Below are 14,581 nucleotides of genomic sequence, written 5' to 3'. Positions count from 1 at the left end.
GTTAAGCGTGCCCACTTCCCCAAAAGCGCTGAAGGATGTGGATATAAATCGCCGCGTGTCCTTGCTGACAGGTGGAGCGCCTCATATCCGCGATGGCCGAACATCCGTAGTAGCGCTTCTTGGCGGCTATGAAAGACTTTGATAGGTTCGATTTGTATGTTTCAGGAGATTCAAAGTCATCCGAAGTCAAGAGTATTAATGAATGTATCAGTTCACGATTGGCTTTCTTGATAGGGAAAGGTGACTATCCATCTTCTATCAGACGTTACATTATTAACCTTGTTTTCAACCCCAGGCTCGGTTCTACCTTATGGGTACTGACATGACAAACAATGGGGAATGAAGATGAGATTCTTCGAAATAAGCCCTTCTCCCATCATCGAATACTTGTTTTATTGACAAGTTCTACTAACTAAAATTCTTTGCCGTCACATCCAATCTCATGACAGCCGCATGGCCCTTGGTATAGTCAGGCTCATCAAACCAATAATCGTGCACCAGTTCAAAACCTGATTTCTCATAGCACTTCATCGCCACGACAGACTCAATGTTGACAATCAGAACCAGCATGACCTTGTTCCCGACATGTTTTCCAGCCACAAGTTGCTTCGCATATTCGATAAGTTTGTTCGCTAGACCCTTGCGTCTCTGAGAAGGGGGCACGTAGATTGCGTTGAGGACATAAGTCCATACCATATCAGGTTCTAGTGTGCCAAAGTTGAGGCATCCTGGATCAAAATTTTGCAGTTTCTCCCATGTTGTCGTAGCTGTCTTTGCATCGAATGGACCACAAACGACCAGTGAAGCAAGCCATGGTGAGTTGAGGGTGAGAGAAAGGTCATCTTCAAGGGAACCAGTATCAGGGTTTGCGACGACGACGGTATTTATCGCCAGCGGATTTCTCAAACGAGTCTCCCAATTCGCCTTTGTTAGCTTAACTTCCCTGGCGTAAGTTGAACTGAAGGATTTTGGAGATAGTTCTAGTGATGACAGCCTGAATGATCTGTACTTGTCGATGAGCTCGTCCCATTGAGTGGGGTCGGATAAAGACCTCGGCAAAGTAACTGCTCTGCTTGCCATGATATGTGCTTAATTGAAGGTATTAATTTTCTTATACGTGTGTGGTCAAGGATGTCAATGTTTGATCGGTTTTATCGTGGCATAAGATAATTATGGTTAATAAAAATACGATGATGAGTCACACGCCGTCCTAGATATTTGTTATCTATTGGTGAGATGTCGCTGCTATCCTGCAGAGGATTGGAATCCCTGTGTAATCCCTGAGTATTTACGACAAACAATCAATCATTCTAGGGTAGCTAACCGACCACAACTTCAAACTTGTTCACGGTACGCGTTAAGTTTAGAGGTAATATCAAATAGTCGGCTCACTAGCAATTCATTTAGCGGTGTCACCTTCAACATGTCTAGATTATGTTGCCTTGCGATATTACCAAAGGCCAAAAAATATCACAAGAATCACACCGATTGTTCCAGGGAACTTGCAGCAAGAATGGCAACTGAGAGGAAGCTACGAGGTGGCAATAGTTACCCATGGACAACAAATCACAAGCGAAGATATCTCATAGAGTTCGCCTCAAAGGAGTGTAAATTTAGGTATCCGCTAGCAGGACAAGGCGAAGTGAAGTATCTGAGATGTGACCGAGTCCTTAAACCAATCTTCCAAGAAGTGAATATAGTCGTTTAGATCTATTCCTTGACGGGGATAGGGAGGCGACATTGGGTAGCAGCGGCCACCAGAGCAGTAACGACATTGAGAGGAAGAGTCGCAGCACTGCGATATGTGAATTAGTCATCTGGAGTGCAAGAAGCTGGTCTTTCTAGGACTTGACCTACCAGGCAATGATGTCAGTGAGGACAAAGGGGTTACCGGTAACTGTTCCAATGTTGGTAAGACATTGAGCAATGTTGGGAATGTTGCGAAGGCAATCGGTGTTCAGAGGGGGGAGCTGCCTTGGCTCGACAGTCGGGGGAGTGGCAGCCGCGATGGCGAGGGCAGGAAGAGCGAGGATGAGAGAGGCCTTCATTTTGATGATTTTGTTGAGATCTGAAAGATCAAATTGAGAAAGTGGTAGTTATTTAGATGTTGTGATGGAAGAGTGTGATTGTGAGTGCTGATGATGGATGACTGAAGCAGGACGAGTGCTGGTTCTTATAGAATTTTGAGTCCAGAGGAAGTGGCCCTTTGAATGAGAACTTAGTGAGTCTCCTGCTTCGGATAGCAACTTTCAGCGAATCTGTATCCGCAAAGACTACTCAGACAAAGCTGGGTCCTTTGAAAAGGCGTCACTGTGCGTTGGGAAACCTCACAAGAGCTACGCAGCCAACCACTGTCGCAGGTTCATCTTCCACATCCGTTCCCCACACAGCCCTGTTGGGATGCAACAACTGAAAGCTCAAGTTATTGATACATGCTAACAAGTGGGCCTCTTTTACTCCTTTGGGGTGGAAGCATGAATTATCTGGTATGTGATATCTCTTCAGGGTCGTCGTCACGACACTCCTTGCAAAACTGAGACTCACAAATCCTCTGTGTCAGAATGCCTTCCCGTAAATTCTGAACGGCTGACTGGGAGTGGGCATCCATAAAGTCCCTCATCCACTCTGACATACTGTTATGCAGACGGATCGCCAGTAAGGATGCGAGATATCAAATACGTCAATTCGAGGCAGTGTATCATGGTTGCTGAATTCTCTATTCTTCATGGCACCTATCTTCATATCTGAGCCTATTAACAAATGGGCCAGGGCCTTTGCGAGCCACGGTGTCAATAAACACTGCCGCGCAGAACAACAACTGACTAGCCCTGAGGGTTTTGATAGCTGAGACAATGGTAGAATATCTTTTAGCTCTTCCGTGTTAGCAGGGACTCTGTACACAGTGTAAATCACCGTTTTATCAACTCTCCACTAGTATCAACCGGCGACATGATGAACAGAGGCTTCTGGGTCGTGCATGGAAGATCACAATGTCCTCAGCAGCATATCTGAAACCTCCCTCAACCAAAATCTTGATTGACAACATGTCAGATCCTGTCAGATAACCCTTTAGTTGCATCCTGATTGGTTTTATTTGTGAAATGCAAGCTACGCGCTGGGCTAGGTGCAGATCATGTTTGTCTCACAGCCCAGCTCATCGTAGAAGGCGACCTCCCTCCCTTGCTTAGGCCATGGGTGCATTCCTAGCCAACCCCGCCAATGTCTCAGAGGCTAATGTCTTTCCTAGTCACATAACTCCTCTGTCAGTCTTAGCACCCTGACTTCCCACCTGCAGGCCACCGAAAGAAGGGAATGCGGGAGCTATCACTATGCCCTAAACCGTTATCTGTCTGCCAAGAACAGGTCTAGATCAGCGACTAGAGTCCGATGACTTGCATGATCTCCCGTGAGTGGCTGGGATACCAGCCCGGGAGGGACTCCCCGTGTCACACTGTGATTTAGTAGCCCAGCAATAGCCAATGCGCCTGCAGGTTCTGGATCTACATCAGCCGGCCCGTCGCGAGGGAAGCCATCTTCATTCAAAATGACGTTACGTGTGTGATGGTGACGTATCTAGCCTCAGAAAAGTCAAGAAAATACGAGTTAAATCTCCAAAGCCTCTCAAGTAAAGTGACTAGCATTGCTGCTGAAAAAGTCATCATGGATGAGTCATTCAGTAGCTTTTGGTAAACATGGGTTATGTCATCATATAAAGACATCCGAAAATGTTGAGACATGCTTTTGGTTTCCAACAACATTCTCCATTTCTATCTCATCAACCAGTATTGTGTTTGAGACCTGCAGCAGTTGCGAATGTGATGTGTCAAGCATTCCGCTACTGCAAGGTGCCTCATTGGGATATGAATGTATGTTCTCCGATTAATTTGCCGCGCTAATCCACTCATTCGCATCAGTCACAGGCAGATATCACGATCTAGGGTGACAGCAGAACGGCCAAGCTAGCTCAACCTTAAAATTTGTAAAAGCTCCGACAGGTTAAGCTGAAAGCCAAGGAACTACTGACCTTCTACCACCAATGTCACAATGCCAAGTTGGACCACAAGAAGCTCGAGAACGAGGAGTTCAAAATGTGTATAAGGGGATATCATCAAAGTCAAGTCATGAACAGATACAGTACAATTGCCTTGGTATGTAGCCCTTCGATCGACAACGCACTGGGTCATTGGCAATTGTGCAGGTGACAACGCAATGGATAGTATGGATTTGGACGTAGGTGGCTTGAAGTTGATGGTAAAAGTCTCACGATGCGCGACCCCTAATTTCGACTGTCCAAGTAACGGTGAACACCTGAATCCACAACAGACCCCGGACTTGACAATCCGGGGCAGATCCTCCCTGCATCCGAATTCTTGTTGTCCAACGAAAGAAGAAGCTGGAGTTTCGTGTTGATCATGATTGCTTTCATCGTGCCCTTGATTCAGGCCAGGTTCTTTGTAGACACTGTTCCCTTTTTCATCCCTGTGGAGAGCCCTTTCAGCCCCAGGTCTCGGTCTCGCCTGTATCTCGACCGAGAAAGCCACATGACGATTTCTAAGAAAACTTAGGACCCCCGAATTGATTTTTCACAGTCTCCAGTGAAGTAGCCTACTCCTGCCGCAGACGAAGGCCCGGCCACCCGAACCAATGTCTTGCCAGGATGACGTTGGAATTGATGAACAGCAGAAGAGGCATTGTATCCTTGAGATTATTTGATCTAATGACCTTCCGTACATGTCGGACTCATAAATGTGGGTTACATATATAGGCAGTGATAAGAGACAACTAAAGCAGCCTTGAGAATATTCCAGCTTGATTGCAAAACATGTTGCATACGTATCTTTGTATCACATATAGGAGGATATAACGAAAATGTCAACCATGAGATTCATAAGACATATAAGCGGATATTATCCGAGTGGTAACTAATTTAGATGCTTGTAGGAAATTTGTGTCCAGTAAAGTCCCCGTGGCGACTCACTATGATCTAAAAAGAGATGAGCTTGACCGTCTATCTACCTGACAGGTGTAACTGCAGGAAGACATTAGTAGTCAACTCAAGCATAGAATAGCTAGTAGACCAATAGATGTCGTTGTTCATACATCGTGAAGTATTGCTCAAATTAGATTGGCCTTTGAACTGGCAGCTGACCAGAAACAATTCGGTGTACAACGAGTCTGCCTTGTGGTTTTGCAGATCGCTAATCTAGCCGCTCACTTGCAGTTGGGAGCGCTCCAATTCCGCTCTTCCCCGCAACGCCTGCATAAAGTGGTCAAGATCATACCCATATGCTTTAGGCTTAACGCGAAGAATCCTTTTGTCAAGGTATGAGAAAACGAAGAAACAGGATCTTACTTTTATTTTCTATCACGAGAAAAGTGTTATTGCTTGTGAGCAGCGACGTTGCTCAAGATGCCTTCACTACAATCCTTCCTTTCACTCTCCAGTCCCCAAGCGTCAGCAAACAACGGCGCTAATGTCACCAAATCAACTCCAATTCCCAGTACAAACATAGGCCCAGCAGCACAACACCTCCAACATGAGCTGCTAGAAATGTACTGGCAAGGAGTGGAACGTGAACTACCAGACCTACTCCTCACATATCGTCACTGGCAATCAGGCAAAGAGGCGTCAGAACTTCTGCCAGATGAACAAGACCATCATATCCATGGCTACGATACCTTTATCGATCAGGTATCCGACATCTCACGTCAATTCCATGAGCGGAACAAGTCAACCCAAGAACTCAAGAAACAGAAACAGAAAAAAAGCGAAAAGAAAAACAAGAATGAACCACCTTCTTACGATGAAGTACTGCGTGGTCGAGGCTGGGATATCTTTGCCGACATGAAAAGCCAGAGCGTGAAAGGCGCTCTGAGGACTGCACTCAGTGAACGCAAGATACTGGACCCAGCGAGACGACGAGCACGTATGCTTCTGCAATCGGCGCAGTTCCTGGACATTGACAAAATAATCGAGCATAGAGATGATGAAGAGAATCCCTCAGTCTGGAAAATGTCTGCCTCGGCTCAGATGAAAGTGTCATGCTACGATGCTCTGAACCAGCCTGTCTTTGTTCCACAGCGCTGTTCGGAGTGTCAGACAATCATCCGGGGTTGTAAATTTGCGGATACTAGCACTGAAGGTGTCATTATCTGTGAAAGATGTTATAGGGCGACACATTGTGGCCAGGCACGGTTTGTGAAGCAGTATAAACATTCCTGTCTACCTACTGCTTTGACGCCAGAGATGAGTCGTGGACTTTGTTACTGCAGTACTGTCCGGCGACGCGATGTCCATGGACGCTCTCGATCTCTTTGGCCAATCGATCCGGCCGCTGACGAGGGCAGTCACATACAAGGAGGCCTGGGCCGAGTTGGATGTGGGCTTTACAAGGTCACTGATCTCTTGGCGGAGGCAAAGTATGCATCTACGCAATCCCTTTCTGGCAGGAACGAAACTCTTCTCAAACTAAGGCAGAGAGATCTTGCCAGTGAAGAAGTGCCAAGGCCTATAGGTGCCTTGAGGAATGACACTATTAGACCGGAACATGACGAGACGTCCAGACCGGAGTATGGGCATTCCGATGGATCCAGGACCAGTCAGCCAAAGGGTATTCCAACGTATCTGCGGTTTACGACTGGGGATAATATATTTGGAAATTTGCAGATGGCTGTTCGCTTTGGTCCCCTTGTAATAGAAAATGGCTCTGCAAAGTAAGTCATCTCCCGGCATGGTAATATGGCAATATCTAATAGCTACAGCTTGGATGGCGTTCTCATCACAAACCGGGATCCGCCTTCGTTACAAGTCGCCCGCGGCTCTCCGGAAGAGATCACAAAATGTCTCCTCCTTACAGGCGAAACTGATCGCGTGCTATCCTCGCAAAATAGACCGCGATACCCGAAACGCTATAGAGCATTCATGAAGCAAGTAGTCGGTGGTGCTTTTTGCGATTTCTTCGACTCTGATATTGAAGAGCAGCTCATTGATGCTTTTATGCACGAGAGCGACTATCTGGCTTATGACAACTTGGAATCTGGAGCACAAGAAGCCGTGTTGAACAAGAGTGCTAAACGATTGCTCTTGCTTGTCAAAGATTATCTTGGATCAAGAGTACAAGCTTATGTAACAAGCATTACAACTCGTCTTCTTGATCCATATGTTCAACTTCAGTGGAATCGACAATCCAATAGCCGTCAGGCATTCTGCGACAACTTGATCGACCGGGACCTATTTGGTTCTCTGTTTACCTCTGAAGCCTTCGATAATAAGCTTCAACCTTTCTATCTGATGAGCTTTGTATGTCGACCTGGATCCGACGTTCCAGTTCGGGCACTGTCTAAGTATGAAGTGCCCAACGGTTTGACAGAAGAATATCTGTTGAGGTTTCGCTACGGGCGTCATGACGATTCTGATATCATCGACTCGCTCACTGAGTACTGGACAGATTGGGGCGGATTTGAGGGGCCTATCTATCCCTATCAGGATGTTTTCCCGTGGGATTGTACAGAAGCGTATGACCGCTATCCTGGAAATTGTGGCGATTGTAATATCTCCAAGCATGTCCTTGCATTCCCCTTTGATTCCTGGTCCATCACATCTCTACACCTTGTACGAGGCAGAGAATTATATCCCCCAACTCCAACACTCACAGACCGACCAACAGAGAAGAGCCAGGCTGGAGGTCTCATGTCAGATACAAACTGGTTCAAGAACCGTTTAAAAATCCTTCTTGGACAAGACACCCTACTCGCAGTCGCGGTTGCAATGTCAAACAATCCTCAATTCCGGGCCTCAACAAATTGGTTACACAGCGACTCTGACAAAAGGATGGACCGCCTGAAGCTGGGTGGCATCCATCGTGCACAGCCCTTCAGCCATCACTTCGAAAAAGGTGCATACCATCGCTACTTTGTCGCGAACTGGTCCATGTATACCTTGCCACTGCGTATCGCTGAGTATGAGAAATTGAGGGATTGGAGAGCAGCAAAGATTGACGTTGGAGCAACAAAGGCGGACCATTCTGGGGCAGGAGGTTGCGGTGTCGGGGTATTCGTATGTGGTGCTGCTGGAGCTGGGTGCGCGGTGGGGAGTCCTGGAATGGCAGGCGACACTTGTGGGAGTGGTTGTGTCACGGAGGCTTCAGGTGACGGCGATGGTGACGGTGATGGTGGTGGTGGCTGTGGAGGTTGCGGAGGATAGCTGATGTATGCAGACATATTCATTTACTATCTATCTAGTCACTGTTGAGTATGATGTCCCGCCCAGTGACACTCATGTCGTCCCCGACTACAGAACCACCATCTTGATCTCCTTGTTGATAGAGTTGCCATACAAATCGCACAGTCAACATACCTTGGTAACGTTTTGCTAAGATAGAACTCATCTCTTGCCTCCCTCATTGCCGTAATGTTAGACCGATCTAACGCTGCACAGTACCTACACAATGAAACTGTATCATCCTCCAATAATGGTTTCTGGAACGCACAGCAATTGATATGCTGTAGCTCTAGGTCCTGCATGTTCCTTTTAGCTTGAAATGGTGCACCACCGCCAGGGGCAGACATTAAATAGCAGTATGTGCAGACCGCATAACAGTTGGCGAAATGCCCTTTGACTCGGGAAGGTATGATGTCGGACCTTTGATCTGTGCATTCCTGAGAGAAGATTAGGATTGCATCAATTATTATACTCAGTCTACTTACAGCGCAAATCACACGATCGCAACCCCAGCACTCGCTTTTTTGTCCATCGACACACGAGGACACACATAGTGACTCTACGCGACTTTGACGATGGGAAGTCTCAATAGACGGATGGAATATCGCTGTGCGCATCAACTTCGATGTCAGTGAGAGGTTGACTATATCATCGTAGTGTAGATGACGCGCGACGCGTTCAATAATACTGTCATCTCGTAATACTGCCGCCAATAGCTTCTCATCGTGATTTCGCGTTTTGGACAGCAGGTCCTCAAATAGAAAAGGCCATTTCGTAACTCGTGGCTTGGTCTTTGCTGGTAGGAAAGATCTGCATATTATGACCGCAGGCGCCGTGACGTAGCGAGGGAATGCAGCGATAGGAAATAGCAAAACGTCTTGTAAAGCCAGGAGAAGACTGGTTTTCGGTTAATGTTTGCTGTTATTAAGTGCGACACGATAACTTACATGACAAACACGCCCATGACTTTACCCAACCCTCCACCAAATGTCCAATCTTTGGTCCCTGTAGGAATGGGATACCGACAGGACTCAACAATTATGAAAAATATAATGGCCCAGTCGACGCACAAGATGTAAAAAGGTCCGCGACTCCGTTGGCACGAGTACCATTCACCCATCGATCCTCTAGTCTTGGATTGTGAGGCAATGATTGAGCTGACAATCGGCCATAATACAAGCCAAATACCCTGATGGAATTAGTTCAAGTCAATAATAGAACACAACAAGACTGACAAGAAATTGGCGCCCTCTATCTAGATGACCCAATCGCCACCATGGATAAAGCACAACAAGAGGACCATATAACCCCAGAGGGATAATAGACCAGAAGCGCAACAAGCTAAACCTCACCGCTGACTTTCTAAACAAAACAACAAGATTACATATCGTCAAATAAGCCCACACGATGACAAAGATTGAAAAGCATGCTTGGTGAAGAGTGTCCATTTTCGCATGACAGTCACGTCTTGGAAAAGGGTAGAGTTGGAGAATGAAGGACACTCAATTTCCAGTGTTATGTTTGTGAGCGCGGAATGTGTCCGCCTGATCGGCGAGTTGAGACCCTTCTCCAAGGTGAGTCCTCACATTAGTCGGGCGTCGGCAGGATTCTTACAATTGGATCCTGTTTGCGGCTGGCATGCAGGGGGGTTGTAGTCTGGTATGTATGCTACTGGGTAGCAGAAATAAACAGCCTAAAGAGTATAGTCTAAATGGCATACGCTGACCTACTTATTTTCTCCTCGATGCTGGAGGGTACTTCTGTTTGAGGTGCTCGGTAAGGCAGTTTGGGGTTCTGGCTGGCCGATCTCTGACAGTGAAATTTTGCCCTGCCTTACTAGGTATGTGTGCTATGTATGCCACTTGCAGATTGGAAAATAAATAAAATACTCTCTCAAAAGATGACAGCGTTATCTGCTGATATAGGAATTCGTAGACATGGCTCTTGAGCACAGGTTTACAAAACTCTCCCTCCACCAGCGGGGGAAAGACATGGTTACAGGCCCAAACAGGCCTAATGACCCAACCGGCAAACCCTACGAACTCGCCTACAAGGCCCAAGATATTCCCGTCATCCCCGATCCTAGCGTCTTCAACTTCCAAGACATCCCAAATGGCGATTCAATAGGAAATCCAAGCACTACAGACTTGGCTCTTCCAGACTTGGCTGAATGCGCGACACATCTCGAGTTTTTGGAAACACTCTTTGTCTTGAGGCAAAAGATCCTTGTGTCAAAGGATTTGGATGAGGTTATGCAGACCGAACCTCGTAGGGAGGAAAAGACTGGTGTCCAAGGCGACACAAAGACTTTCAAGGATGAAAACCTATGGGGGAGAAGACAAATCAAGTGGCCTCTATATGCGGAATTCGCAACCATTCGTTTTCTTGCCTGGCGAGAAGGGTTCAACAAGTCCAATATTATGGAAATCACACAAGACAATCTCCCGCCTTTGGACATCCTTATGGTCTGGCATTCCTTCCTCCTTAACCCAAGACTCTTCTACAATACCTGTTCAGATGAGCCTCTTTTCTCTGTCAGATTTCCCTGGAACCATATCCACGAGGCCATCAATAGTGATGAATGGAGCTTCACACTAGGTCCGAGAGCAGCAGCTCATTACAAAAACAATTATGGGTTCGCACCAGACCTATACGACGATATGGCATCTTGGAAAACACTCACTCATGCCACACGCAGAGAGATACCAAGATTGGGAATAAAACTCTTTTTGTATCCGCCAAGGATATACGAAAGTCCTTGTAGGGAATATGCAAGCCTTTTCGAAACCTTTCTTACAACGCTTGCGGGACAACTCCGCGATGCTGTTATTCGACAGGCTTCGTTCGTTGACAAGATGAACTCTTATATGTGGATCAGAAGCCCTGCAATCGAGGGAACCATTCGTCGCGGAGTCAGTCGCTACGTCAACTTTTGTAAACTCATCAAGATGTCAAAAACCACTGTCGTGCCGACGCTGGACATAGATCTCGTTTGGCATACCCATCAGTGCACAGCGAAATACTACGGCCAAGCAATGAAGGTACTGGCTGGCAAGTTTGTCAATCACGACGATACGATCGAAAAGCCCCAGCTAGGAGATGGGTTTGCGGAAACAAGGGCTCTGTATCGTGTGCATTTTGGACAGGAGTATCGTGCTTGTGGATGCTGGGACTGTCAGGCCTTGTTAACGGAGCTTGAAAGAGTCTTAGAGAAGGGTGAAAGTCCTGACATAGATGTCATTGCGATGAAGGTGAAGGAAGATGTCTTTTATCATCGTGCTGTGGAGTGGTCGAGAAGACATAAGACAACTCTACCAATGCGGAGGATCGCAGTACCATAGAAAGTATTGCTCAACAGTCTCAATTGGAGATTCAAACATCGATGTCTCCATAATACAGAACAGTCTAGTCCCTCATCAATAAACAGCCATGAAAGTAGTCCGATAGATCATCAAAGTCCTCCAAATCGCCTAACCAGCCAACATACTGATCCGGCCGCACAGCAACCACGCATCCTCGTGTCTTGTCAACTCCGTAGTTTTCATATGCGTTTCCATAACCCTCATGGTAACTAACATCGTCAACATGAACCTTCTCATAGTCGTAGCCAGTTTGGTCATCCCATGGGCGTAGAATTGAAGGGAAGTCCCGAATGATGTCCGCATCCCAGCGCTTGGAAGAATGAATGGTCAAGACCTCGATGACACTGTCAACTTTCTGTCCCTTGGGGGTGACTCGGTGAAGAAAGCTGTTGGGTTGATCGAGTCGACTGCAGAATTCTTCTACACGAGATTTTTGAGCAGGTTCAAGAATGTCACCTGCGAACAGGACGATGCGGAATCGCCCATCTGCTTTCAAGCGTTCCTGGAAGTGATAAGGACGGGCGCAAGCTTGATTTAACACTTTGAAGCTATTGAAACGCATTCCAACCGGGATACCGGTAGCAAGCGCCTGCTTCTTGCCAAACGTCTCCTCCGTTAAAGAGACTCCAGGAGACGAAACGACCTTGGTTCCATCGGCCTGAGACAGTGGATCACCTGCCTTGGCGACGATGTTGCTAGGTCCATAATTCACAGATAGACCTGATGCAAACATGTTCCCCTTTTCGAACGCGTCTTTGAACTCTTCCATGCTGACACCCTCTTCGTCCATGACATCTTTGGCTGGGCGTCCAGAGAATAAGCGACTAAAACGATGGTCAAACTCAATAAGGTCTTGAGCCACGCGACGTCTTTCGCTCTGGTATGTCTTGAGAATATCTGGCTTTGCGATGCCCTTGACAACAAGAGCAATCTTCCAGCCCAAATTGTATGAATCCTGCATAGAGACGTTCATGCCTTGTCCGGCCTTTGGCGAATGGGTATGCACAGCATCGCCTGCAAGGAAGATACGCTCATGAGAGTCAAAGGCTGTACCAACGCGTTGGCCAATCTGACAGCATCAGCACAATGTATGGTATTAGTCAAACGCAACAACGTACCTGGTAAGCAGTCCACCAGTCACAATACTCATAATCCAACTTATAAGGATGAATAATCTTCTGTGCCGCTTTGAAGATAACATCCGGGCTGATCTTGGATCGATCTGCACGACCTGAAGCATCGGGTGTCACTTCTTTCAATTGAATGTACAGACGAACCAGCTTGTTCTCTCTGGGGATGACCATAAGACTACCGTTCTCAGCCGAGTGAATCGCACAACGCATGCGGATGTCGGGAAAGTCGGTCTTGGGAATGATGTCCATGACACCCCAGATAAAATCGCTTGCCTCGCCCTGTAACTCGAGACCAATCTGACTCCGAACCCAGCTTCGTGCTCCATCACAGCCGATGACATATTTCGCTCGGATAGTCTCGGTGACAGCGTCACGATCTTGAGCTTTACGGAGAGCACTATCATTGTCAACTTCGTCGTCAAACACCAAGTTACTTCTGAAAAGACCGTCCGATGCCTGGGTTTTGCTAGCAGTGGCTTGTTGAGCAGGTGTTGCTTCTTCCTCACTAAGATGGCGAATCTTGATCGTGACTGGATGATCTTCAGTGCTCTCGAGGTTGGACTTATCGATCTCAATGGCCTCTGGTAAAACTGCACGCTCAACCTTTATCTGATCTTTGGAGTACTTCTTGATGTTGTCAAGGAAGAAGCGCTCGATACGACCTTGCTGTACGACGACCTGTTGAAAACGTGACAGGCCGACGATGGTATCGGGGATACGATCAGAACGACGAATAATGCCATCTGGACCAGGATTCTAACAAAGTTAGTAAGCTTAACCTTGCATGCATACTCTACCGGTAGAATCTGTATACACACCCACATGCAAATCTGAGAAACACATTAGTCACTGCATCTCTTAGGTCTTGGACATGGTATACCTCAATCATGTGATTGGCTTCTTTCCATACACGGTCTGCAAAGCCCAGACTGTCAAAGATCTCGAGACTTCGACACTGCAGGCCATCGGCCTGACCACAAAAGATCTTGGTATTTCTTTTGTCGATGATACGAGCATTTACGCCACAGTGAGCCATCCATGCTGCGGCCATCAGCCTATAAGTTGTCAGAAATCATCATCAGTTTTGCTTTTTATCCCTTGTGAAACTGAGCTTTGGAGGACAAGCTTACCCAGCCGGGCCGGCACCAACTATGAGTCTTGAACAAAGATAATGTCAGCATGTTTCGCTACAGAGACCAACCCCGCATTGATCCTTGTGAGAATCGAGCTTACACGTCGACTTTGCTGTCGTTAGCCATTGTGCCGATGTTTGAAAAGCTATCTACTCGGTAAGTACGAGGCGAGATTGTCAATTTGCAACCAAAACTCAGGGTGGAAGAAGCAATGTTAAGAACCTCGGCTTACGGTGGTCAAAGCGACTTTTCGAATCCAGGTTACCAAGTTTGAAGCAGGAAGGAGGAGAAGTGACAAGGTTTATGCAGGTGATGTATCACAACTCCAAAAGGGCACAAGTCCATTCGGGAAATAATCACGACAATCATCGAAATGAGGCGTTGTTTTCTCTGTTTTCTCTTCTACTAACGTTCTTTCCACAATCCATCCCGGAACTAATCATTCTACCGAAGCGATAAACGGTGAAGAATACCGGGTTAAGCACGTTGATGTCTCAACTGAACCGCTACCGTTCAATAGTCTCAACGCTCATTGTTTATTTTAGGTGTCGTATGAAGATCCTGCCGCAATTCCCCGCTGAAGAGCGTTGTCTCCCCCACGCGACTTGTCACTTGTTGGGAAAACTTCAGAAATTACTGACAAGGATTATTTCGCGGGACCAACATCCGTCCAACCCGCTGTAACTGCCCGGCTTGGAGATCTACAAATGCGATGATTTTTAAGTCAGAAAG

At 46.8% G+C, this 14,581-nt stretch overlaps 5 protein-coding genes across 5 annotated transcripts; 3 read left to right on the top strand and 2 right to left on the bottom strand.

Annotated features, from left to right (window-relative positions):
* Positions 1-408: 408 nt before the first annotated feature.
* On the bottom strand, positions 409-1,080 carry FGSG_03195 (uncharacterized protein; the record flags this gene model as incomplete). Its single annotated transcript, XM_011324263.1, has 1 exon — positions 409-1,080. One exon carries the CDS (start codon positions 1,078-1,080, stop codon positions 409-411), a length of 672 nt encoding a protein of 223 aa, XP_011322565.1.
* A 2,464-nt stretch (positions 1,081-3,544) lies between these two features.
* FGSG_03196 (uncharacterized protein) lies at positions 3,545-4,234 on the top strand (the record flags this gene model as incomplete). Its single annotated transcript, XM_011324262.1, has 4 exons — positions 3,545-3,554; positions 3,784-3,866; positions 3,987-4,118; positions 4,157-4,234. The coding sequence occupies 4 exons, from the start codon at positions 3,545-3,547 to the stop codon at positions 4,232-4,234; spliced, it is 303 nt and encodes a 100-aa protein (XP_011322564.1).
* A 1,176-nt stretch (positions 4,235-5,410) lies between these two features.
* On the top strand, positions 5,411-8,203 carry FGSG_03197 (uncharacterized protein; the record flags this gene model as incomplete). Its single annotated transcript, XM_011324261.1, has 2 exons — positions 5,411-6,714; positions 6,757-8,203. 2 exons carry the CDS (start codon positions 5,411-5,413, stop codon positions 8,201-8,203), a joined length of 2,751 nt encoding a protein of 916 aa, XP_011322563.1.
* A 1,955-nt stretch (positions 8,204-10,158) lies between these two features.
* FGSG_03198 (uncharacterized protein) lies at positions 10,159-11,562 on the top strand (the record flags this gene model as incomplete). Its single annotated transcript, XM_011324260.1, has 2 exons — positions 10,159-10,856; positions 10,986-11,562. The coding sequence occupies 2 exons, from the start codon at positions 10,159-10,161 to the stop codon at positions 11,560-11,562; spliced, it is 1,275 nt and encodes a 424-aa protein (XP_011322562.1).
* A 348-nt stretch (positions 11,563-11,910) lies between these two features.
* Positions 11,911-13,975, bottom strand: FGSG_03199 (phenol 2-monooxygenase; the record flags this gene model as incomplete). The annotated part of the gene is made up of 7 exons (XM_011324259.1): positions 11,911-11,969; positions 12,040-12,652; positions 12,702-13,472; positions 13,535-13,546; positions 13,597-13,771; positions 13,847-13,873; positions 13,950-13,975. 7 exons carry the CDS (start codon positions 13,973-13,975, stop codon positions 11,911-11,913), a joined length of 1,683 nt encoding a protein of 560 aa, XP_011322561.1.
* Positions 13,976-14,581: the final 606 nt, after the last annotated feature.

This window comes from Fusarium graminearum, chromosome 2, assembly GCF_000240135.3.
Source record: "Fusarium graminearum PH-1 chromosome 2, whole genome shotgun sequence".
Taxonomy (NCBI): Eukaryota; Fungi; Ascomycota; class Sordariomycetes; order Hypocreales; family Nectriaceae; genus Fusarium; species Fusarium graminearum.
The sequence above is the reverse complement of the archived record's forward strand: the minus strand, read 5'-3'. Positions and strand labels throughout refer to the sequence as shown.